General features: G+C 43.1%; 1 protein-coding gene and 1 pseudogene across 1 annotated transcript; one reads left to right on the forward strand and one right to left on the reverse strand.

Moving 5' to 3' along the window:
* Positions 1-1,046: 1,046 nt before the first annotated feature.
* On the reverse strand, positions 1,047-25,726 carry LOC118618679 (signal-regulatory protein beta-1-like). Its single transcript, XM_036245080.1, is given in 5 exon segments — positions 1,047-2,758; positions 3,576-3,884; positions 3,887-3,895; positions 6,790-7,140; positions 25,563-25,726. Coding segments are annotated over 5 exon segments (1,143 nt in total). The 5' UTR covers positions 25,645-25,726; the 3' UTR covers positions 1,047-2,366.
* Positions 14,261-14,958, forward strand: LOC118618680 (annotated as a pseudogene).
* Positions 25,727-25,815: the final 89 nt, after the last annotated feature.

The following is a 25,815-nucleotide window of genomic DNA, read 5'->3' on the forward strand; positions in this document are numbered from 1 at the left end:
GACACTCACTGCAGGGCACACACACAGCCCAGAGAAAGCAGGCCCTGACTGAGGAGGTGCACTGTGGCAGCCTGGGACTGCTTTCGGCTGGGTCATCTGCCCAGGACCTGTCACAGAGGAGGACAGTGTAGGAGTTCCCAGATGCACGCCGAAGTAAATGCATGCTGAGTGACAGTGTGAATGCATGCGTGGATGGATAGACGGATGCACGGAGGGAAGAAGGAATGGGAACCGAGTCATTGTGCTCTTTCCTTTCTTTTCCAATCAGAATTCTGTTTTCAAGCTGTAACATGAATTAAACTTGAGGACATTATGTGAAGTGAAATAGGCCAGTCACAAAATGACCAATACTGTATGATATTCATGTGAGGCACCAAGAGGAGTCGTTCTCAGTGTGGCCGTCCCCAGAGCCTCCAGAAAAAACAAAGCCCTGCCAACCCGGGGTAGACTTCTGACCTCTAGGGCTGCAGGATAACCCAAAGGTCTTGTGTTAAGCCACTGAACATGTGCTTAGAGTGGAATTAGGAATCTATTCCAGGGAGACGAGGACATTTTTTTTTAAATCCTCAGCTGAGGATATTTTTCTATTTATCCTCAGACAGAGAGGGAGGGAGGAAGAAAGGGAGAGAGAGGGAGAAAAACATTGATGTAAAAAAGACACATGGACTGGTGGCCTCCCACACGACCTGGACCGAACTGCAACCGAGGTATGTGCCCTTGACCAAAATCGAACCCGTGACTCTCTGGTTTGTGGGCTGATGCTCTAACCACTGTGCATAAGTGCAAGGGTGAGACAGGAACATTTCTAAAGACTGATGTAACTAAAAGAAGAAGCCCAATTTAAAGTATATAACTTCTGGGCCGGGTAGGCAAAATAAAGAAAATAACGGAAAAACTGCTGTTTCACAATTGAGTGGTAAAGAATAAAAGGAGGAAGGAAATTGATGGTCCTGAAAGCCAAAGGAGAACCAGAAATTCTGAGGAAAACCAACCACAAACCCCAGCTCCACCAGCGGACATGGATGATGCCATGCTGACAGACAGAGGTCAATGAATCCAGAAATACTGTGAAAAACCAAAAATGACCAAACCGATGTGCATCCTGACACCAAGCCCATTGCACCGGGTCTGCAATGGCCAGAGCCCTCAGAGGCCCAGGCACGGTGTGGCTCTCACTGAGCTCCAGCCCCCTGACCCAGACACCCGAACACCTGCAGCCTTAGACCCAGCAGGTGTGGGTCAGGCACCTGAGCGCACCTGGGAGTCCAGTGCTGGGTGAGTCCCTGGCAGAGATGGAGACTCAACAGCACTCCGAGGTGGTCCAGGCAAGACGGGAACTCATGTCTCCTGTCTCTCTGTTTGGTTCACCTCTGAGCCCTAGAGTAAGGCCAGGGACAAGCAGGCCAGGACTCTCAGAGGTGGAGGGGAAGGCACACTGGCCCCCGGCCTGAGGACTGCGGGAAGGACCCGGTGGTCACAAATCATGGGTTGCCCTCCTCTAACCCCAAGGCACAGAGAGTCACCCAGGTGTGGCTTAGAAAAATAAAAAGTCTAAAATCAGTCATCTGAGTTACCCACCTCAATAACTCAGATAAGGGGAGCAAAATCAACCCCAGATGGAAGAACGGAATTTATCAAGTAAAGAGGAGAATAATCAGTGAAATTGAAACAGAGACATCATAGAGAAAACCCTTGAAACAAAAGCGGGTTCTTCAAAAAGCGCAATAACATTGAAGACTTTCAGCAAGACTGATAAAGGAAAAAGTGGAAACGGCAGATTTGCAGTATCAGAGGTAGAACAGAGGTAATCGCTGTTGACCCCACAGACATCAGAAAAATAAAAAGGAAATATTACCATCAACTCTACCACCAGAAGTTTGTGATTATTGCTGGTTCATTGTTACAACCATGAGGTCAAAGGAGGCCTGTGTGGTGACCACTCATGGTCACTTGGGTGCCCTGTTGAGACTCCAAGTCCCTGTCCTCAGGGCTCCCCCAGGGACTGCACAGAGCAGTAGGTCCAGGCATTTGCTGGGATGACCCTCCTGGTGCGGACGGAAAAGTCCAGGGTGGAGCAGAGACCAGGAGGAGGTTAGATGGAGCCAGGAGGAGGGAGGGACTGACATGGGCGGTGAGTACAGGGACTGGGGTGAAGAAAGCCAGAGGCAGGACACTGAACAGGATGGTCTCCCTCCCTCCCTCTCTCTTTCCTTCATGCACATTGGTGTCCAGAGCTCTATAAAGGTAAGTCCCAAACTCTTACCCGTGGTGACTCTTGGAGTCTGAGGTTTGGGAGAAGGGAACTCTCTTCAAAATGCTATTTATCTCTACAGATTGTTTGATTGTTCTATAATAAGCATAAATTCCTACTCATGACATTCAAAATGATAAAATCTAAAAAGCAGTTCAGTTAGAGCGGAGGCCTCACCAGAGGGTCCATCTGTGCTCTGGTCCCTCTGATGAGCAGAGGCCTTGACTGTGAGGTTAGTGGTGACCGCCGGCTGCCCGTCGTGCTCCACCAGACAGGTGAGCATCACATCCTCCCTGTGGGCAGACAGGTGCACCAGGAGCCAGCTGCTCCAGCTGAAGGTCCCGTCCTGGTTCTCCATGCGGGCCGAGGCCGTTTCTGTTCGGGACGTGTTTCCATTCTCCAACCAGGTCAGCTGGAGGTGCTGGGGGTAGAAGTTCTTCACCAGGCAGGTGACATTCTCCTGGGTCCCTGACACAGTGTGCTGGGTGACCTTCAAGGTGGGTGGAACTGAAACAGCACAGGGCAGAAGCTCTGAGCTCATGGGACACAGATCACAGAGGTTAGCTCCCCCCGCAGCAAGGGACCACCCAGGACAGAGCCAGGTATGCAGCAGAGGCTCCGACACCGGCGGTACTTTCATATGAATGAAATCTCAACGTACCATAATCTGCACACAGCAGGTGCTTGGGAACCGGTAGCTGCTATTAGGGCAATGTGATTTATCTATTTTTTTTAAATCTTCAAAAATGATATTTTTTACATTAAATAGAGCTGGAGGGATCTAGAGAGAGAGAATCTTCGATGTGAGAGAGACACATGGATTGGTTGCCACCTGAACAACCCCAACCGGGGTGGGGGACTAACTGTAACCAAGGTATGTGCTCTTGGCCAGAATCGAACCCGGGACACTTTGGTCCACAGGCTATGCTCTTACCACTGAGCCATACTGGCCAGGGCAGGGTAATATGATCGAAATCAACCACCACGGCCCCTGGCATGCAGTTGGAACAAGATAACTGTAGTACAATCAATGAGATCAGCAAGCACATAGCAGTTTGGTTTATCGTATGCTCAGTAAGAGGAGTTGCTATCACTAAAGTAGATGAAATTGTCAAGCACACCACTTGCCATGTGGTGGGTGTGCACCTGGCAGCTGCCATCAAACAGTGGTGAGTGATGGGCACATCCAGGTGCCTGGTGACGGGAAGGACTGTCAGGAATTAGATTCCAGGCAATGCCAGGCCTGAGCACAGAGCAGGGGGAGGAGCTGGATTGGAGGGTAGGGGCCAGGTGTGGGCCTGAGCTGGGTGTGATCGGCACCTACCTCGGATGGTGGCAGACAAGTTGGCGGTCCCACGAAGGGTAGTGTCACCCTTTAGGGTGTCGTGGGCCACCTGGCAGATGACCTGGGAGCGAACATCCCTCGGGGCCAGTACCACCTTGGCTGTGCTGGAGATGCTGTAGGAAGGGCTGTCTCCCTCTGGGTCCACGGTGGTCTGGGAGGCTGGGAGCTCATTCCCATCTTTGAACCATTTCAGGGTGATCTTTTTGGGGGAGAAGCCGTGGGACTCACAGGTGAAGCTCACTGTCTGCCCAGGTGTGGACCGCCCCGTGGGACCCGATACCACAGGGGAGAGGGTTTGGCTGTAACAGGAGCATAATAAACAGTGGGTATGACTGTGATAACATGCCGCACTCTTAAGAACCTTCTCAATATTGTTCCTTCACCTCATCATGCTGGGAGGTGTCACCATCCTCATCATGCAGAGGAGGACTCTCAGCCCCAGAGGAGAACTCTGAGTGAGGGCCGGGCCCACAAGCGATTCAAGGCCTGAGTTCAAGATCATCTTCGTTCCTCCCCAGGTGACTTCTCACAAGACTGGTTGATTGTATTAACAATAATTTGATAAATATTATATTATTAAACTACTGTACAAATTTTCTGCAGGTGAGGAACTGAGGCCAGTAAAGGGAATTGGGTCACAACCTCGAAATAATACCTGATTCGGGGGTGCTATTCTCTGGTGGTGATTCAGACAGAGCACCTCCAATTCTATTAACTCTCCTGACAGGAGTCCATGATTATCACCATTTTACAAAAGAGAAAGTGAGGCAGAGAAATGAGGGGACTGTCCCCTCCTACTGCATTCCAGGGGTATTTTCTTGGGCCTCCAAAATATTCAGGACCATCACTAGCAAGTATCCACCTTCAGGACCCACCATGACCACGCCCTCTGCAGGAGGAGCGGTGTCGGAGTCCCCAGGCCTGGGGACCCTGCAGCAGTAAAAGGAAGCTTGGGCTCAGGCTCTGGGTCTAGAACACACACTTGCTCAGGCAAGGCCCCGAGCAGCCTCTAGGAAATGCCTCCTCCTCCTCCTCAGTCTGCGGATCCAGGGAGATGCACATGGTGTTGTGCGGGGGCAGGGACCCTCCTGCTCTCTCCAGGCCGCTGTCCTCAGGCCGCTGTCCCCAAGCCACTGTCCCCAGGATGCTCAGTGAAGGAAAACCACCACAGCGAAGGGACAGCCTCCTTTCTTCTCTCATACGCTGGGCCGTGCCGTTAGGAACAGGGCCAGCACCTCACGGGTTATCTGTGCACCTGTCCGATAGGGGATGTAATGCCAGACTCACCTCCCCACAGGACTGTTTGCTTTGCTAAAGGACAAAACAATTCAAGATTTTAGGAGAGGGAGCTTTGTCCCCACTTGGCAAGCACAGTGGTGTTAGCAGAGGGCAGGAGCTGAGGGGCAGGAAGCTTGGGGCTCAACCTTACCTTTCCTACCTGCTCAGGTCAGGCCCACTCTCTGAGCCCCAGTGTCTTCATCTGTCAACATGGCAACAGATGTTCTCAAGTGTAAATGCCACGAGGACGACGCGGCATCTGGCATGCTGCCGCTCCCCACCCCTGTCCTTACCCAGCCAGGCGCCATCCGGGTCGGTGGCTTGGGGACCAGGACGAGCACTCTCCCAGGAGGCAGCAGATCTGAGTGGCCCTGGGGCCCTTACTTCCCGTGATTGCCTCAGCAAGGGAGCGGCATTGAAGTTTCATAGTATCTGCAAGTTCAGGATAATCCACCTTCCCTGCCTGTGTCCAGGGGCTGTGCGGAGACTCAAATGTTACCACATCTAGGAGAAAACCTTGGCAATATTCAGACACATTACAATGCACACACCCTGGGACCTAGCAATGCTGCTTCCTGTGGGCATCTCCCTCTTGAGTAGGGTGATGCGTGGACAGGGTGTCCCCTGCAGCTCTGTTATAATAGCTCAGGGTCAGGAACAATTCACATCCATCAGCAGAAGGCAGTCAGTGAACGTGCTATCTCCACCCTGGAGGGGGAGGCAGCTGCCGAACAAGGGGCAGCTCTGGGAGGTGATGTGGCTGAAGGTTGGGAGAGGTTCCCAATCACCTTGGGCCTCGGATCTGAATGCGAAGGGCAACTTCACCTTTGAGAAAACGAGGGAAGAATTATTCTAGCTCCCTGTTCTATGGTTTTGTGTAACTAGCTTTAATTCAACGCCTACTATGCACCATGCTGTTTGGTGGAGAGTGTTCAAGGCCAAGGCAGAATGAAGGCGGCTTGGAATCAGAGTAGACTCTGCAATTACCCTCCCTCAATGGCCATGTGATCATGGGTAAGGCTCCTTGCTCCCTCTTGGCCTCAGACTCCCCATCCGTAAAAGGAGATTGGGCAGGATGGTCTACAGGACCTTCCTGTGCTGAAATTCAAGGGGTAGGATTTAAAACGAAGATCCTGGGCCTGTGGTAGAAGACCCTGACTGAGCATCTATGTTGCCTAAATGGGGCGACTCCCGAGTCACCACATGGGGACCTCTTCCCTGGGTGCAGGACATTCAGAGCAAACTCGACCCAGAGCCTCAGTGACAGTGCATCCTTGAATCACAGGTGGGTTTTCTGGACAGACACACAGGCAACACGCCACCTGGGCTGCCAGAGTCAACAGTGAGTCTGTGGCTCTTGGGAATTTTTCTCCTGTGATGTTGCAGAGGATGAAATAAAGAAACCTGTTCTCCCCCCTCCCTGTCCTGGAGGAGAGAAGGCAGTGTCGTGGCAGAAGAGCCTGTTGGCTTTGTTCCCTGCAGCTCCCCCGGCACCCAGAGCACAGCCTGGCTCACAGCAGGTGCCCAGTAGGCGTCAGTAAGGAGGAGACTGGGCCACACTGAGGGGAGCACTCTCTGGAGGCAGGGGTGAGGTCTGGCTTGTGACAGGCAAGTCACTCTCACCTTCAGTCCCCTCACCCTGGAACCACGGGGCTGGATGGGATTGGAAGGGCCGGAGCTAGGAAGCCAAGCACACATGGTTCCAGACTTTCCCCATCTTAACCAGCCATGGGGCCTGAGCAAATAGCCTGACCTCTCCAGGCCTCGACCTCCCCGATCTGCAGAAGGGGTGCAACCAGACCATGAATCAGATCACGACTACAAGACCCCACCATGGCACCTGATTCACAGAACTGAGGGCATTTTCACTGACTGTTATCACACACCAGGGACCTTAGTCCCACACTGTACTCACCACTCACGGTGAGCTGAGTGCCTGCTCCAGACCTGAGCTCCGTGTCAGGGCTTCCTCTCCGGAACTTCACACAGTAGTACATCCCTGTGTCTGCTGGGGTGATGTTACTGATGCGGATGGAAAAGTCCATGTTGTCTCTCCTCGTGGTGTCTGCGACAAGTGTTACTCGGGGGGAGAGGCTGCCTTCTTTGACACTGTGGATGAGCTCCCGGCCTGATCCTGTCACCCTGAACCACTTCATGGGCCCAATGGGGAGCAGGGAGGTCACAGAGCAAGTCAGAATGGCCGTCTCTCCGGCTACGACGGTCACTGACTTCTCAGGCTGAATCACCTGCAGCTCCTCTTCTGCGCCTGCTGGAGGGAAGCACAGAGCAGTTACTATCCGTCCATGTGTGAGCTGCAGGTTCTGTCAGGTGTTTACCAACAACAGCTTCACTGACCGAGTGCACACCCTGAGCGGGCCTTGAGCTCAGCACATGGCATATGTCATACGTGTGACCCTCACAGTGAGTCTGTCACATGAGACTGTTACAAATGAGGAAACTGAGGCACAGAGAGGTCAAAGTGATGTGGCAGAGAGGGGGTTTAACTGCTGAATCATCTCTGAAGTGTCATACTTCCCCAAGAATTTCTGTTGTCCTCTCCTTGGTACATGGGGGGTCGCACTTCTGGATGGTTGCGGGTGTGACGATGAGAGGTCCTTAGACCACTGAGTTGTGAGCAGACGTGATGAATGCATTTTGTGGGATATTCACTAACTGTAAGAACCTCTTTTGCACCTTCTCTCCACAGAGATCCACAAGTCATGATGGGGTCTGCTCCATCAGCCTGGGGACCTGAGTGACAGGGATGTGCAGAGCCCCCAAAACACACATTGAATGTGTCATTCAAATAAGATGTAAAACAATGTTACGAATTTCTTACATTTATTTTCTCCATAGTATAATCATGTTAGAATAGGTTTCTAAGGCTGCTTTAAGAAAATATCAAAATCTTAGTGACTTGAAACAACAGATATTTATCCTAAAGTCCTGGAGGCCAGAGGTCTAAATACGGTGTCCTGGGAGAAGTTCAAGGTGTCAGCTGAGCTGCATTTCTTCTGGTATAAACTTCTCCGCTTTTCCAAATTCTAGAGGCTGCCACATTCTTTTTCTCTTGGTTCCCATCTCTGTATTTCTATAACCTCTTGCTTCTGTTGTCACTTGCCCTTTGTTAAAATCAACTTTTTTATCTCCTTTTTATAAGGACCCTTTTGATAATAGTGTGCCTACCTAATAATCTAGGATAATCTTTCCATATAAAGAGTCTTAACTTAATCACTTCTTGAAAATCTTTCTTTGTCTTGTTTGTCAAATAAAGTAAAATGTTCACAGATTCTGATTATTAGACATGGACTTCTTTGGGAGTGTGGGGACATTGTTCTCTCACACACATCTTTTCTGACTGTTAAGGAAACCAGTTGCTGCAGCAAACGAAACCTGTGTATGTAGCATTGTGACACAGAATGAATGACAAGGCAACTTACTGGAATCTGGAAGAACTATTCAAGCAGTGCACTGGTGAAACAGTTTGCAAAGTAAAAATAAAAATCAGTAAGAGAGGGAAAATAAATTATTCCAAAATATAAAAAGATCAAACAATACACTTAAAATAAGACACGTAAAGAAGAAATCAGAAGGCAAATTAGAGAATATGTTGATGCAAAAGAGAATGAAAACACAACATATCAAAAGTTATGATGCAGGTAAAGCAGTGCTAAAGAGGGAAATTTGTAGCTGTAGATGCATACATTAAAAATGTGAAGAGATAATAACTCAATAACCTCATTATACACCCTACGAAATTAGAAAAAGAAGAGCAAAATAGCACTGGCCGGTTTGGCTCCGAGTTAGAGCACTGGCCCACGGACCAATGAGTCTTGAGTTCAATTCAGTCAAGGGCAGGCATCTCATTGCGGTTCGTCCCTCGCCCTGGTCAGGTCATGTGATATGGAGGCAACCAGTCAATGTGGCTCTATCACATTGATATTTCTCTCTGTCCCTCTCACTCTCCCTACTTACCACTCTCTCTAATGATGAATAGAAAAATATGCCTGGGTGAGGAATAAAACGGAAAAAAAAAGAAGAAGAAGAAGAAGAAGAGTAAAATAATCCCGCAACCTAAGGTAGCAGAGGGAAGAAAAAAACATTAGAGGAGAGATAAATAAAATGTGAATAGAAAAGCCCGGGCCATTTGGGCACAGTGGTTAGAACGTCTGCCCATGGGCCAATGAGTGACAGATTTCATTCCCATCAAGGGCATGCACCTCCATTGCAGTTCATCCCTGGCCCTGGTCAGGTTGTGTGACACAGAGGTAACCAGTCAATGTGGCTCTATCACATTGATGTTTCTTTCTGTCTCTCTCACTCTTTCTACCTACCATTCTATCTAATGATAAATAGAAAAATATCCTTGAGTGAGGAATAAAACAAAAAGGAAGAAGAAGAGCAAAATAACCCACCAACCTTCGGCAGCAGAGGAAAGAAGAGAAAGATTAGGGGAGAAATAAATAGAATGTGAATAGAAAACAACAGTGAAAAATTAATTAAGAATTCCAAAATGGCGGCAGAGTGAATGGAAGCTACACAGATCATCTTTCAGAGCAAACTGGCATTACAACTAAAATAAACACAAATCGTCAGGGAAAAAGCAACAGAAAAGCAGCTTGCGAGGACCATATAACCAGGGATACTGAATCAATCCTGGTAGGATTGCAGAGACACCAGAGGGGGGCTGAGAGCCCACAGACAACAGTGGTCTTAGCTGTGATCAGTGCACTCGGGATTAAACTCCAAAGCAGCTCCACAGCTCAGAGAGCCAGGACAGAGGCTAAAATTGCCACAGCCACTCACCCTGGACTCTGGCAGAGGGAGGGCAGACTGGACTGGAACTGTATGAGGACACTCGGGATTTGGAGGGCACTCAGAGCTTTTGCTGAGTTTTGGTCCTGCAGGACTGTGGCCATGATCTTGAGGAAGCTCAACAGCATGAGTAAGGACATCAACACCATGAGTAAAGACATAGAAACACGGAAATTCAACCAACTGGAAATGAAAAACCACCAAGAAGAAATGAAGAATGACATAGCAGAAATAAAGAACACATTGGAAAGACTAAACAGCAGAGTAGGGGAAGCTGAGGACGAGAACAGTGAATTAGAAGACAGGGTAGAAAAGAATCAACCAATCAGAAAACCAAAAGGAAAAAAAAATTAAAGAACTGGAAGATAGCTTAAGAGAACTGTAAGACAACAAAAAATGCAATAATATTCGCATCATTGGTGTCCCCAAATAAGTAAATGAGCAAGGGTTAGAGAATATGTTTGAAGAAATAGTGACAGAAAACTTCCCTAATTTGGTGAAGCAGAAGGCATTCAAGTTCAAAAAGCACAGAGAGCCCCAACTAAGAAGAACCCAAACAGGCCCACACCAAGACACACTGTAATTACAATGCTAAAATTAAAGACAAAGAGAGAATCCTAAAGGCAGCAAGAGATAAGCAACAGGTTACCTACAAAGAAACCCCCATAAGGCTATCAGCTGACTTCTGAACAGAAACACTACAGCCCAGAATGGAAGGGCATGAAGTAATCAAGGTCATGAAAAACAAGGATCAGAATCCAAGATTACTCTACCCAGCAAGGCTGTCATTCAAAATAGAAGGTCAAATAAAAAGCCTCCCAGACAAAAAAAAAAAAAAAAAGGCTAAAGGAATACATTAGCACCAAACCAGCACTACAAGAAAGGTTAAAAGGACTGCTGTAATTAGTAGAAGAAATGGGAAGAAAAATATTATGACCCTAAACAAAAATGGCAATAAATAAGTACATATCAACAATCGCCTTTAATGTAAATGGATTGAAGGCTCTGATAAAAAGACACCGAATAGCTGATTGGATAAGAAAACACGACTCAAATACGCCCTGGCTGGTTTGACTCAGTGGTTAGAACGTCGGCCTGCAGTCCATAGAGACCCGGGTTCGGTTCCTGCTAAGGGCCCGTGCCTCGGTTACGGTTTGTCCCCGGCCCTGGATGGGTTGTGTTGGTGACAACCACTCAATGTGTCCCTTTCACATCGATGTTTTTCTCTCTCTTTCTCCCTCCCACTCTATCTGAACAAAATATTGAAAAATGTCCTAGGGCGAGGATAAAAAAGAGAGAGAGAGAGAAAACCTGACTCATATATATGTTGTTTACAAGAGACTCACCTCACACCAAATGACTCACATAGATTGAAAGTGAAGGGATGGAAAAAAGTCTTCCAAGCAAACAGAAAGGAAAAAAAAGCGCAGGTAGCAATACTCATATCTGATAAAGTAGATTTCAAAATGAAGGCCATACCTAGAGACAAAGAAGGCCACTACATAATATTGAAAGGATCTATCCAACAGGAAGATATAACCTTGGTCAACATATATGCACCCAATATAGGAGGACCAAAATATATTAAAAATCATCTGGAGGACTTCAAAGGAGAAATTGACAACAATACAATCATAGCAGGGGACTTCAACACCCCACTGACATCAGTGGATACATCCTCTAGACCAAAAATTAGCAAGGAAACAGAGACTCTAACTGATGCACTAGTTCAAATGGATTTAATAAATATCAAGAGAGAATTACACCCCAAAACTGCAGAATTCACATTCTTCTCAAGTGCACATGGAACATTCTCAAAGATAGACCACATGTTAGGGCACAAACTAAGTCTCTACAAGTTCAAGAAGATTGAAATCATATCAAGCATCTTTTCAGATCACAATGGCATGAAACTAGAAATCAATTACAAGAACATGCAAAGACATTTGAACACATGGTAGAGGTTAAACAGCATGTGATTAAACAATGAATGGATTACTGAGAAGATCAAGGAAGAAATTAAAAACATTCTGGAAACCAATGAAAATGAGCACACAACAACACAAAATTTTGGGGATTCAGTGAAAGCAATTCTGAGAGGGAAGTTCATAACACCACAGGCCTACTTCAAGAAACAAGAAAAATTTCTAATAGGCTATCTAACCTCACAACTTAAAGAACTAAAAAGCAAACAAACAAACAAAAACCCCCAGAGCAAGTAGAAGGAAGGAAATATTAAATATCAAAGGAGAAGTAAATGATAAAGAGACGAAAAGAAAAAAACAATTCAAAGAATCAATGAAACAAAGAGCTGGTTTTTCGAAACAATAAACAAGATTGATGGATCCTTATCTAGACTCACCAGAATCAAAGAAAGGGAACCTAACTTCACAAAATCAGAAATAAAGAGGAGGAGGAATCAGTGGGGGGAGGGAGGAGAAGAGAAACATCTGTAACAAAAATTAATTAATTAATTAAATTTAAAAAAAGGAAAGTAAAAAAAAAAAAGAAATGAAAGAGGAGAAGTAACAACTGACACCACAGAAATATAAAGGATTGTTAAGAAATACTGTGAACAATTATATGGCAACAAATTCAAAAATCTAAGCGAAATGGACAAATTTCTAGAAATGCATAGTGTCCCAAAAATGGACCGGGAAGAGATAGAAAACATGAACAGACCAATGACAACTAAGGAAATTGAAGAGGTAATCAAGACTCTCCCAGCAAACAAAAGCCCATCCTCGGATGGCTTCATGGGGGAGTTTTCCTGAACATTCAAACTATTTCAAAAAATTCAAGAAGAAGGAAGACTTCCAAACTCATTTTATGAGGCCAGCATAATTCTAATTCCAAAACCAGAAAAAGACACTACAAAGAAAAAAAAAAACAAAAAAACGGCAGGCCAATATCCATGATGAACATAAATGCCAAAACCTTAACAAATTACTAGCAAATCGGATCCAGCAATACACCAAAAAAATTATTCACCACGACCAAGTGGGATTCATCCCAGGGATGCAAGGCTGGTACAATATTTGTAAATCAAAAATTGTGACACACCACATAAACAAAATGAATTATAAAAGCTACATGATCATATATATATAGATGCTGAAAAAGCATTTGACAAAATCCAGCACCCATTTCTGATAAAAATGCTCAGCAATGTGGGAATAGAGGGATCATATCTTGACATAATAAAGGCCATGATTCAAAGACCTACAGCCAACATCATATTCAATGGGAAAAAACTGAAAGCATTTCCCTTAAAAACAGAAAGAAGACAGGGATGCCCACTTTTACCACTCTTATTTAACATTGTACTAGAAGTCTTAGCCACAGCAAGCAGACATCAAGAAAAAATAAAAGGGTTCTATATTGGGAAGGAGGAAGTGAAACTGTCATTATTTGTAGATGACACAATATTATTCACAGAAAACCCTAAAGACTTGATCAAAAATGTACTAGACTTAAGAAATGAATTTGGCAAAGTAGCAGAATACAAAATTAATGAGAAATCAACGTCATTCTTATATGCCAATGATGAACCCACATAAATAGAAACTAAAAATACAATCCCATTTACCATTGTGGCAAAAATATTAAGATACCTAGGCATAAACTTAACCAAAGAAGTAAAGGACCTATTTGCAGAAAACTACAGGACATTGAAAAAAGAAGTAGAGGAAGATATAAAAAAGTGGAAGCACATACCTTGTTCATGAATTGGAAGAATTAGCATCATTAAAATGTCCGTACTACCTAAAGCAATCTATAATTCATTGCAATCCCCATCAAAATACCAATGACATATTTCACAGAATTAGAATGCTTTAAAAGTTCACATGGAAGCGAAAAAGACCCTGAATAATAGCCACAGCAATCTTGAAAAAGAAGAACAAAGTAGGTGGGATCACAATACCGCATATCATGTTATACTACAAAGTTACTGTAATCAAAATAGATTGGTACTGGCACAAGAACAGGCATATAGACCAGTGGAACAGAACAGACAACTCAGAAATGTACCCCAGATATTATGCTCAATTAATATTTCACAAAGGTGGCAAGAGCATACAATGGTATAAAGACAGCCTCTAGTAGATGGTGTTGGGAAAATTGGAAAGCTACATGCAAAAAAATAAAACTATACTATCAACTTACACCATACACAAGAATAAACTCAAAATAAAGAAAAGACTGAAATGTGACCCGTGAATCCATAAAAATCCTAGAAGAAAATATAGGCAACAAAACTTCATACATCATATGCAGCAGAATTTTTAATGATACATCACCTAAGGCAACAGAAACAAAGGAGAAAATGAACACATGGGACTATATTAAACTAAAAAGCTTCTGCACAGCAAAAGAAACAACCATTGAAATGCATAGGAACCCACCGTATGGGAAAGCATAATTGCCCATGATTCATCAGATAAGAGGTTAATTTCCAAAATATAGAGATTATTCATACAACTCAACAAAAGGAAGACAAAGAATCCAATTGAAAAATGGGCAGAAGACCCCCCCCTTCAGGAGCGGTTGTGCGATCACATCGATCTAAGATGGTGACTGTGGAACCGGAAACCACCCCTACTCCTAATCCCCCGCCTACAGAAGAAGAGAAAACAGAAACTAACCAGGAGGTTGCTAACCCAGAACATTATATTAAATATCCTTTACAGAACAGATGGGCACTCTGGTTTTTTTAAAATGATAAAAGCAATACTTGGCAAGCAAACCTTCGGCTGATCTCTGAGTTTGATACTGTTGAAGACTTTTGGGCTCTGTACAACCATATCCAGTTGTCTAGTAATTTAATGCCTGGCTGGGACTACTCACTCTTCAAGGATGGTATTAAACCTATGTGGGAAGATGAGAAAAACAAACGAGGAGGAAGATGGCTAATTACATTAAACAAACAGCAGAGACGAAGTGACCTCGATCGCTTTTGGCTAGAGACAGTTTTGTTTTTAAGCTGCTGTGCCTTATTGGAGAATCTTTTGATGACTACAGCAATGATGTATGTGGAGCTGTTGTTAATGTTAGAGCTAAAGGTGATAAGATAGCAATATGGACTACTGAATGTGAAAACAGAGAAGCTGTTACACATATAGGGAGGGTATACAAGGAAAGGTTAGGACTTCCTCCAAAGATAGTGATTGGTTATCAGTCCCATGCAGACACAGCTACTAAGAGCGGCTCCACCACTAAAAATAGGTTTGTTGTTTAAGAAGACACCTTCTGAAAATTCTCATAGGAGACTGCGTCAAGCAATCAAGATTTGGGAGCTGAACCAAAGCCTCTTCAAAAGCAGAGTGGACTGCATTTAAATTTGATTTCCATCTAAATGTTGCAAAGATAAAAGAGAAGTCTCATTCGCCTTTGTCTTGTACTTCTGTGTTCATTTTCTTTTTTTTTTTTTTTGCTAGAGTGTCCACTTACCCAATCAAAGAATTACAGTACCAGAATCCATAAATGTGCTTTCTGGCCCACTCTTTAATAGCTTAGAAGAATTACAACTACAAACACATTTTGCCCATCCACAATGTTAAAAAAAGAACTTGCATTTCTTTACCTTACAGGAAAAGAATTCTGTTTATGTCCCATTGTATGCGGGAGCATATTTTGCTGGTTTGAAAGAGTATGATGCATACAGTTTTCTAGCGATTTTCTTTGTTTCTTTTTACAGCATTGACTTTGCTGTACTCTTGATGGCTGCTAGATTTTAATTTATTTGTTCCCCTACTTGATGACATTAGTGATTCTGATTTCACTTTTTCATTTGTTTTGCTTTTGTTCTCATGTAATATTGGCAAAGGATCCAGGAATATGACACAAAGGTGGAATAAATATTAATTTTGGGCATTCTCTTGGTAATTTTTTGTTTTTTTGTAACTACAAAGCTTGCTATAAATTTATACATTTCATTCAAATCAGTGATCGATGTTTGTGTGATTTCCTAAACATAATTGTGAGTTATAAAAAAATGTAACATCATAATTACATTCCTAATTAGAATTAGTATGTCTGTTTTTGTATCTTTGTGCTGTATTTTAACACTTTGTATTACTTAGGTTATTTTGCTTTGGTTAAAAATGGCTCAAGTAGAAAAGCGGTCCCATTCATATTAAGACAGTGTACAAAACTGTAAATAAAATGTGTACAGTGAATTGTCTTTTAAAAAAAAAAAGAAAAGAAAAATGGGCAGAAGAGCTAAATAGACACCTCTCCAAACAGGAAATACAAATGACCAAGAGACATATGAAGAAATGCTCAACATCACTAATCATCGGAGAGACGCAAATTAAAACAAGGAGGTATCACCTCACACCTGTCAGAATAGCCGCCATCAACAAATCATCAAACAAGTGCTGGTGAGGGTGGGGAGAAAAGGGGTCTCTAGTACACTGCTGGTAGGAATGCAGACTGGTGCAGCCACTATGGAAAACAATATGTTGTTACCTCAAAAAATTACAAATTGCAGTGCCATTTGACCCAGTGATCCCACTTTTAGGAATATACCCTAAGAAGCCTGAAACACCAATCAGAAGGAATATATGTCCTTCATGTTCATAGCAGCACTATTTACAATAGCTAAGGTCTGGAAACAGTCCAAGTGTCCATCAGTAGATGAGTGGATAAAAAAGCAGTGGCACATACCCTAGCCGCTTTGGCTCAGCGGTTAGAGTGTTGGTCTGTGGTCCGGAGACACCGGGGTTGTGTTCCCGCTAAGGGCACGTACCTCGGTTGCAGTTTGTCCCTGGCCCTGGTTGGTCATGCGGGTGGCAGCCACTCGATGTGTCCCTTTCATGTCAATGTTTTTCTCTCTCTCTCTTCCTCTCTCTCCCTTCCATTCTATCTGAACAAAAAATGAAAAAATGTCCTCTGGTGAAGATAAAAAAAAAAAAAAACAGTGGTACATATACACAATGGAGTACTATGCAGCTGTAAGATAGAAAGATCTCTTATTCTTTGAGACAACATAGAGGGACCAGGAGAGTATTGCCCTAAACGAAATAAGCCAAGCAGAGAAAGACAAATATCATATGATCTCACCTATTTGTGGAATATAATGAACATAACAGTCTGAGGAACAGGGTAAACCCAGAAACACTGAAGTAAGGTACAGACTGACAACCCTCAGAAGAGGGGGTGGGGAGGAGGGAGGAGATAAATCACAAAACTTATATGCATGTACACATGACAGATGGACACAAACAACAAAGCTGGGGATGAATTTGGGAGGATAGGGAGGAGGGTGTCAATGGGTAATAAAAGGAGAAACATCTGTAACAAAAATAAATTAATAAAATAAAAAAATTAAGAAATAATTAAGTCAAGAGTTGTTTTTCAATAACATGAACACCATTGACCAAACCTTAGCTATATTGACAAAGAAAAAGAGAGAAAACCCAATTAACAAATATCAGAAAGAAAAAAAGGATCATTCTTAACAATTTCATACAAATATAAAGGATTATAATAGAGCACTATAATTAATTATACACCAATAAATTAGATGACCCAGATAAAGTTAACAAATTTCTAGAAACACATTACTTACCAAGATCGAATTGTGAAGAAATTGAAAATCTAAATAAATCTATAACTAGTAAAGAGATCAAATCAATGATAAAAAAAAAATCTCCCAAAAAAGCAAAGCCCAGATCCTGGCCAGTTTTACTTAGCGGTTAGAGCGTTGGCCAGTGGACCAGAGAGACCTAGGTTTTGTTCCCACTAAGTACATGTACCTCTGTTGAAGTTTGTCCCCAGCCCTGGTGTCTCTTTCACATTGATGTTTGTTTCTCTCTCTCTCTCTCTCTCTCTCTCTCTCTCTCTCTCTCTCTCCCCCCCTACCCACTCTATCTGAACAAATAATGGAAAAATGTCCTCAGGTGATGATAAAAACAAACAAACAAAAACAAGCAAAGCCCAGGACCACTTGGTTTCACTTGTTAATTTTGTCTACCAAACATATTTATTCATTCATTCATTCATTCATTCATTCATTCATTCATTTTTATTCTCACCCGAAGACATTTTTTCCATTTTTGCTCAGATAAAGTAGGAGGGAGAGAGAGAAAGAGAGAAACATCTACGTGAAAGGAACACATCGAGTGGCTGCCCCCCACACAACACCAACAAGGGCTGAGGATAAATCACTACCAAGGTATGTGCCGTATACCGAAATCTAACCCACGACTCATTGGTCCGCGGGCTTACGCTCCAACTGCTGAGCCAATCTGGCAAGGGCTTACCAAGCATTTAAAAAAGAACTTACACGAATCCTATTAAAACTCTACCAAAATAAAATCAAGAGGAAGGAAGATTTCTTACCTTATTCAGAGTCATCTTGAGACTAATTCTCAGGGCACTATTATCTTGATACAAATTCCAGACAAAAGCACTATAAGGAAACTATGGATGAATATCTCTTGAATACTGATGCTACAATCCTCAATAGAACATTAGCAAACCAACTTCCTTTAGCATACTAAAAGAATTATACACCATGAGCAACTGGGATTTATTTCTGGAATGTAAGGATGGTTCAACATATGAAAATCAAACAATGTAATATACCACATTAATAGAATGAAGAGAATAAAACTCACATGATCATCTCATTGGATAAAAAAATGCATTTAATGGGGGTCCACAATTTTCATGATAAAAATGATCAGTAAACAAGGCATCGATGAAACTTCCATGAAATGATAAAAATTATGTATGAAAAACCCACAGCTGATATGAAAGAATGCAAGCTTTTCCATTAGATAATGAAAAAGACTGGCATGCCCACCTCTGCCACAACTCTTCAAATGAAAGTTTCAGAAAAAGCAATTAGACAAAAAAATAAATAAGATAGAAAGCATACAAATTGGAAAAGAAGTAAAACTATCTCTGTTTGCCCATGACATGATTTTATTGGAAGCAACTCTATGGATTACACACACATGCATACAACTCTGTTAAAGCAAATAAATGACTTCAGCAAACTTGTGGAATACTAATCAACACATAAACTAGTTGCATTTTTATACACTGGTAATGAACAATCCAAAAGGGAAATTAAGCAAACAAATCCATTTACAATAGCATCAGAAAGTATAAAATATGCCCTGGCTGATGTGGCTCAGTGGTTAGAGAGTCAGCCTGTGCACTGAAAGGATGTGGATTTGATTGCCGGTCAAGAGCACATATCTGGGTTGCGAGTTCATACCCAGCCCCGGTGTGGAGCATGTGGGAGGCAACCAATCAATTTGTCTCTCTCACATCGATGTTTCTCTCTCGCTATCACCCCATGCCTCCATTCCTTCCATTCTCTCTAAAAAGCAATGGAAAATTATCCTCGGTGAGGATTAAAAAAAAGTATAAAATATTTAGGATTGAATTTAACCATTGAGGTGAATGACATGTACAATGAAACATGGAAAACATTGCTGAAATGTAAAAAGACATTGATAAATAGAAAAACAACCCATGTTCATCCATTGAAAGACTTAATATTGGTAAGATGCCAATATAACAAAAGCAATCTACAAATTTAATAAGTTTTTATCAAATTCCTATTTTTTGTTTGGCCAAAATAGAAAAGCTGATTTTAAAACTCATCTGAAATCTCAGAGACTCCAAATAATGAAAAAAAATCTTGAAAAATAACATAGTTGGAGGACTCACCCTTCCTGATTTAAAAATTTACTACAAAGCTACAGCAGTCAAAGCAGTGTGGCACAGACATTAATTATAGATGTTTAAGGCAATGAACTAAACAGCAGGCCTAGAAATAAACCCTCACATACATGGTCTAACAATTTTCCACAAGGATGCCAAGACCATACAATGGAAAAGGACAGTTTTTCAACACATGATGCTAGTCTAACATAGCCACATGTAGAAGAATAGGATTGGACCCTTATCTTACATCTTATAAAAAAAAGTGAACTCAGAATGAATCAGAGACCTAAATGTAAGATCTAAAACTATAAAGTTTCTAGAAAAAAACATGAGTGAAACTCTTCATGACAGTAGATTTGTTGATGATTTCTTGGATCAAAAGCACAGGAAACAAAAGAAAAAATACATACATGGGACTTCATCAAGTTAACAGCTTTTGTACATCAGAGGACACTATCAAAAGAGCAAAATAGCGCCTCAAGGAATGGGAAAAGAATATTTGCAAAGCCTACACAAAGGGATTCTATCCAGCATATATAAAGAGCCCTTACAATTCAACAGAAATATCTAACAACCCAACTGAAACATGGACAAAGGACTTGAATAGAATTTCTCCAAAGAAGATACACAAATGATCAGTAAGCACACAAATAGATGCTCACATCATTGGTTGTTAGAAAAATGTAAATCAAAATCACAGTGAAACTCCCCTTCTCATTTTTTAGGATGGCTATTACCAAAACAAAACAGAAATAAAAATAAAAACAGAAAATAAATGTTGGCAAAGATGTACAGAAATTTAAACCCTTGTTCATTGCTGGTAAAGATATAAAAATGATGCAGCCACTGTGGAAAACAGTGGTGGGCTCCTAAAAATTGAAACATATAAATTTTCGAACAATTCCACCTTAGGTATATGCTTCCCACAATTAAAGCAGGGGCTCAAACAGACACTTGTGCATCCATGTTCGTAGCAGCATCATTCAGAATAGGCAATGTAGAAACAACCCAAATATCTATCAACAGGTGAATGGGTAAACACAGTGTGGGGCAAATAAACATACAGTGGAATATTATTCAGCCGGAGAAATCAATGATGTGATAGGTCCTATAACTCAATGAACCTTGAAAATATTATGCTAAGTGAAAAACCTCAAATATAAATGAACAAATATATGATTTTATTTATATGAACAACCTAGAAAAGGCAACTTAATTGGTATAAAAAGTAGAATAAAAGTTACAAGGGCTGAGGTGGGAGAGGAAACAAATGGAGAGTTATGTTATATTTTTTTCAATTTTTAAAAATAGATTTGAGAGAGAGGGAGAGATAGATAGATAGATAGATAGATAGATAGATAGATAGATAGATAGACAGACAGACAGACAGGAGAAAGGGAGGAAGAGAGAGAGAGAGACATTGGTCGGTTACCTTCTGCACCTGCCCTGACTGCGGTTTGAACCCACAACCTGGGCATGTGCCCTGAACTTGAATTGAACCCACCACCTCTCGGTGTACAGGATGATGCTCCAACCAACTGAGCCATACCAGCCAGGGCTGGGGAGTTATTTTTTAATAGGTCCAGAGTTTCTGCTAATATGTTGAAAACATTCTAGGAATTTAGAGTGGTGATGGTTTCCAAACTTTGCAAGTGTACTTAATGTCACCGATTTGTATCATTAAAAATGGTTAAAATGATAAATTTTATGTTATGTATATTTCACCACAAAAATATATGGGTTTAAACAAGTATATCACTCTGTGTAGAAGTTTGAAGAAGAAGAAGAAGAAAAGGAAAGGCAGAGTTTTACGTTTGTGTTTCGAAGGAATGGGGGGGCGTGGATGACTTTGGACAATGAGTGGTGAGTTGAAGGGACGCGAGTTTCCTTCCTTGGGGTCAATCATTTAACTGCAGGTGCAAAATTTCCCATTTTGATTTTACTGCCTCAGTGACTAGCCAATTTCTGGACACACTGAAAAAAAACAAAACATGTCCTTCTTAATTGAAGACCTGAAAACAGGCCTGGGTTCCGGTGGCCGAGATTTAAATCAGCGGGGAGGCGGCTGTGGCGCCTCAGATGAGCCCTGTGTCCATTTCTTAGCTTCTCCTCGTCAGGGAAAAGTTGGGGGTCGCCTTTGCAGAGTGTGAGCTGGTGGAACCCCCCACTCAGCACTGTCTGTAGCCACACACGCCTCTAAGGAGGCCACGTGCTGTCACCGGGCAGGTCCTTTGGTGCCAAGAACATCAGTGGTTTGAGTTTTAAGTCTGGAGAAGAAGACAGGGTGGGGGGAGCTGAACAGCTGAGACAAAAGTGTGTAAAACAGGAATGGATCTTGGAGGCAGAAGAGGAGGGAAGAGAGAGGAGGGGTCAGAGCTTGGAGAGGAGCAGAGAATGACCAAAGCTCTGCCTTCTGTGCGTCTATACATCTCACGTTCATCTCTGTCCAGGCCTCTCCCCTGAACTCTGTCTGTCTGTCCAACTGTCACTCGACATGTTCCTTGGATGGAAATAAACATCTCACAGGAAACAAGTCCAATCTGAACTCCGAGCCTCCCCCGGACAACCAGCCCTCTGTGTCTCCCCCGAGGCACCTTGATCGCTCCAGATGCTCAGGTTCCAAACACGTGGCGTCTTTCTCTCCCACCCCGAATCCTGTGCATCAGAAATCCTGTGGCTCCCCTTCAGCGTGCACCCAGTTTCCCCATCTTTCCCGTCTCTCCTGGCTACTGACCTGGTGTGAGTCACTTCTTTTCATATTTAATTTAAAAAATTTTTTTTCACTGACATTTGATATTCAATAGTATATTAGTTGCAGGTGGGCAGCATAGAGGTTAGACATCTACAAAGCAATCCCCCCATAAGTCTAGTATGCACTGGGCACCATACATAGTTATAATATTATTGACCTGATTCCCTGTGCTGCCATTTACATTTCTGTGACTACTTTGTAATCGGCAATTTGTACTCCTCAATCCCTTCTTTCTCACCCAGTCCCTTCCATCTGGCAAACCAGGTTGTTCCCTGTATCTGAGTTTGTTCCTTTTTTGTTTTGTTTATTTTCAAATGCAGTGTGAAATCATATGACATTTGTCTTTCTCTGTCTGACTTATTTCACTTAGCATGAAATGTTGTCCCAAAGGGTAAGATTTTATTTTCTTTTTCTGACTGAGTAATATTCTGTTGTATACATGTACCACATCTTCTTTATCTGTCGATGGACAGTTAGGTGGCTTCCATATCTTGGCTAGTATGGGTAATGCTGCAATAAACATAGGAGTGCAAATATCTTTTTGAATTAGTGTTTTGGATTTGTTTGGGTAAATACCCAGAAGTGTATTGCTGGGTCACATCTGGTAGTCCGATCTTTTATTTTTTGAGGAACCTCCATACAGTTTCCCATTGTGGCTGCAGCAGTTTGCAATCCCACCACCAGTGCATGAGGTTCTCTACATCCTCGCCTGAGCGGAACAGCTCAGACCATAATGTGTAAAGCAGGAATGAATCTTGGAGGGACACATGTCCTTCGTTGATTTATTGATGTTAGCCATCCTGTCAGGTGTGAGGTCATATCTCACTGTGGTTTTCATTTGCATTTTTTCTGATGATTAGTGGGAAGTCTGTTGTTTAGTGACTGTTTCTTCTTTGCATGAAAACAAAGACCTCTGAAATGCTCTAGTTGCTTCTATTCAAGCCCCTTTGTAGTTATTGTCAACCACATGCTAGACTAATTTAAATCTCATGTCAGATCATGTCATATCTCTTTTCAAACCTTAAAATAGCAACCACTTTACTCATTCCAAAGACCCAAGTCTTTGAACAGAAAGTTTCAACTCTCAGAGCCTTTGCATGTGCTGTTTCTGGTCAGGAGGCTCTTCCCCCAGATGACTGCACGGCTCACTCCCAACCTCCTGTTAATGTTGGCTCAGACCTCCTGTCCTCGGGGTGCCCACCCAGACACCCTGTGTAAGCACATCTCACCTCACAGAGTCCCCCAGTTCTCTTACTCAGCTGCGCTTTCATTTTCCCTTTAACACTTGTCACTTTCCAATGAGCTGTATTATTTATTGGTTATGGCTATTGTTTCCTGTTATTTCCCCTCGAGGGCGTGAGCTCCATGAGGGGAACGACTTCTTCTCTTTTATTCACTTAGTGGTATTCACTCGAGTTGCTATAACCGTTCCTGGTCTATACTTGTCTGTTGTGGGAATGGTCCAGTGCCACCCTCACTGAGAACTTGAAGACTATTTAGGTGGGTAAATTGTGAAAGTTATGTCAGAAATTGAATTTCTCATGTGATGACTTGGGGAAATTTTAAAAAGCAAAACTTGCATATATGCAGGAAGGAGAAGAGCCCAGGAGCAGAAAACCCCAAACCTTCTTCCCACACATGCCCTCCCCACCCAGCGGCAGAAACTTCTCATCTCATGGGGTGCAAGTGGGTTACGTTACAACTGTAAGCTTTAGAATCAGACTTGCATTATTTTTTATTTTTTTTAATCCTCACCTGAGGACACTTTTACATTTATCTTCAGATAGAGTGGGAGGGAGAGAGAAAGGAAGACAGACAGAGAAACATCGATGTGAGAGAGCCACATTGACTGGCTGTCAACCCACACAACACCAACAGGGGCCATGGACAAACTGCAACTGAGCTACGTGCCCTTAGCAGGAGTGGACTGATCTGGGATTCTGGTCCACGGGCCAATGTTCTAACTGCTGAGCCAAACGGGCCAGGGCCAGACTTGCATTTAAATGATAGCTCCACTATTTAGCATTGAGTGACAGTGAGCCTCTCTGTGTCTTGTTTTTATATGTATAAGTTATTTTCTTCGCTATAATAATCCCATACATGACAGCTGTGGACATTTCCAACCCTGTCTGGTACATGGTGAGTGTTCAGGAAATTGAAAACATTATTCATTCCATTTGTTTGAGGTCATGAGGACTCAATTGCCGTTAGAGGATATGATATAGATGTAGAGATAGATACAGAGGTAGAGACATGGATATGATTATGACATAGCACATAGAGGCAGGAATTGCTTTAACTTGGGTCTTTTTCTTTCTTCCTCAGTCCTATGTAACGTGGAAGTGGACCTTAAGACAGTAATGCAGAAACTTCTACTCATTTTACTAAGACAACTTTGCTTATTGTAAGAGTTTGTGGCAGGGTAAGCAGTAGCTTTGGAGAAGCAGAAAAAAGGGAGCGTATCTGAGAGAGAGAAAACTAAACATCCATTCCTGTTAATTTGGGTAGACTGAAAATGATTTGAAGAGAACAATAAGAAAAACCGTTTCTAAAATGGGTGTGTGTGTATGTGTGTGTGAAAGTGCACACAAGCAGAGATCCATGCATGACAAATATGTATAAAAGTGTGTCCCAGCATTATAGAATACAGGTTATTTTGAGGATTAAATGAAATTATAAAACATGTTACATGTTTGGTAACATACTTGGCACATCAGAACCATGCACACATCATTCACAAACATTTGCAACATACAATATTTGAACTCTGATGTGTCTGAGTGGACTGAGGAGCGAAAACTTCCTTCTGTCTCCCTCTCTGTGTTCTGACTTCTCTGCAGTTAGTTCCACTGAGAAGCTGAGCAGCGTCACGTGGTTAAAAGAATGAGCTCTGGTCCCGGCCAGTTTGGCTCAGCAGTTGAGCATCGGCCTGCGGACCAGAGACTCCCAGGTTCAGTTCCCACTAGGGTCATGTACCATAAAAACAAAACAAAAAACAAAAAAAGAATGAGCCTGGAGCTGGTGGCCTGGACTTGAATCTCAGCTGCTCCACGGCCTTACATAGGTGACGCTGGACAAGTTACTCTCTGCCTCAGTTTCCGCATCTGTAAATCGGGGATAATAGTAGTAGTTCTCACACTGGGATGTTGTGAGGATTAGAAGAGTTAATACACACTAAGTTGGCTGTTATGATCTGAAGCATCATCTGTTCTGACACCTCTGGTAACCAGGTGCAGGCGATGGAGCCACCGGGAAAACGCTCGGATCCCTGATTTCATGCTCTCGGGGATCACCCTGTCCTTGACCTTCTGAGGCAGGTCTGGTGTCCCACTCATTTATCTGGAGGTGCCAGAAGTCCAGGGACATGGGGAGGTTCAGGGGCAGGAAAAGGTCCAGGGACAGAGAGAGGGGATTCTACCCCAAGAGGTGCTCACCTGAGAGGCCCCGCAGCAGAGTCAGCAGCAGAGTCAGCAGCAGGCAAGGAGGAGGGCGCGGCCAGGAGGCAGGAACGGGCATCCTGGAGGCCAAGGAGCTGCTCTGTCCAAACGTGTGCTGGGCAGCCCGGATCTGCTCTGTGCGGGGAGAGAAGCCCCACCTCACAGGATATAAGAGGAAGCGCCCAGCATGGAGTGACAGGGCTGTGGCTCTGTGCCCACCTCAACATTCTAAACAGTTCCTGCTTGTAGG

This window comes from Molossus molossus, unplaced genomic scaffold, assembly GCF_014108415.1.
Source record: "Molossus molossus isolate mMolMol1 unplaced genomic scaffold, mMolMol1.p scaffold_m16_p_6, whole genome shotgun sequence".
Classification (NCBI taxonomy): domain Eukaryota; kingdom Metazoa; phylum Chordata; class Mammalia; order Chiroptera; family Molossidae; genus Molossus; species Molossus molossus.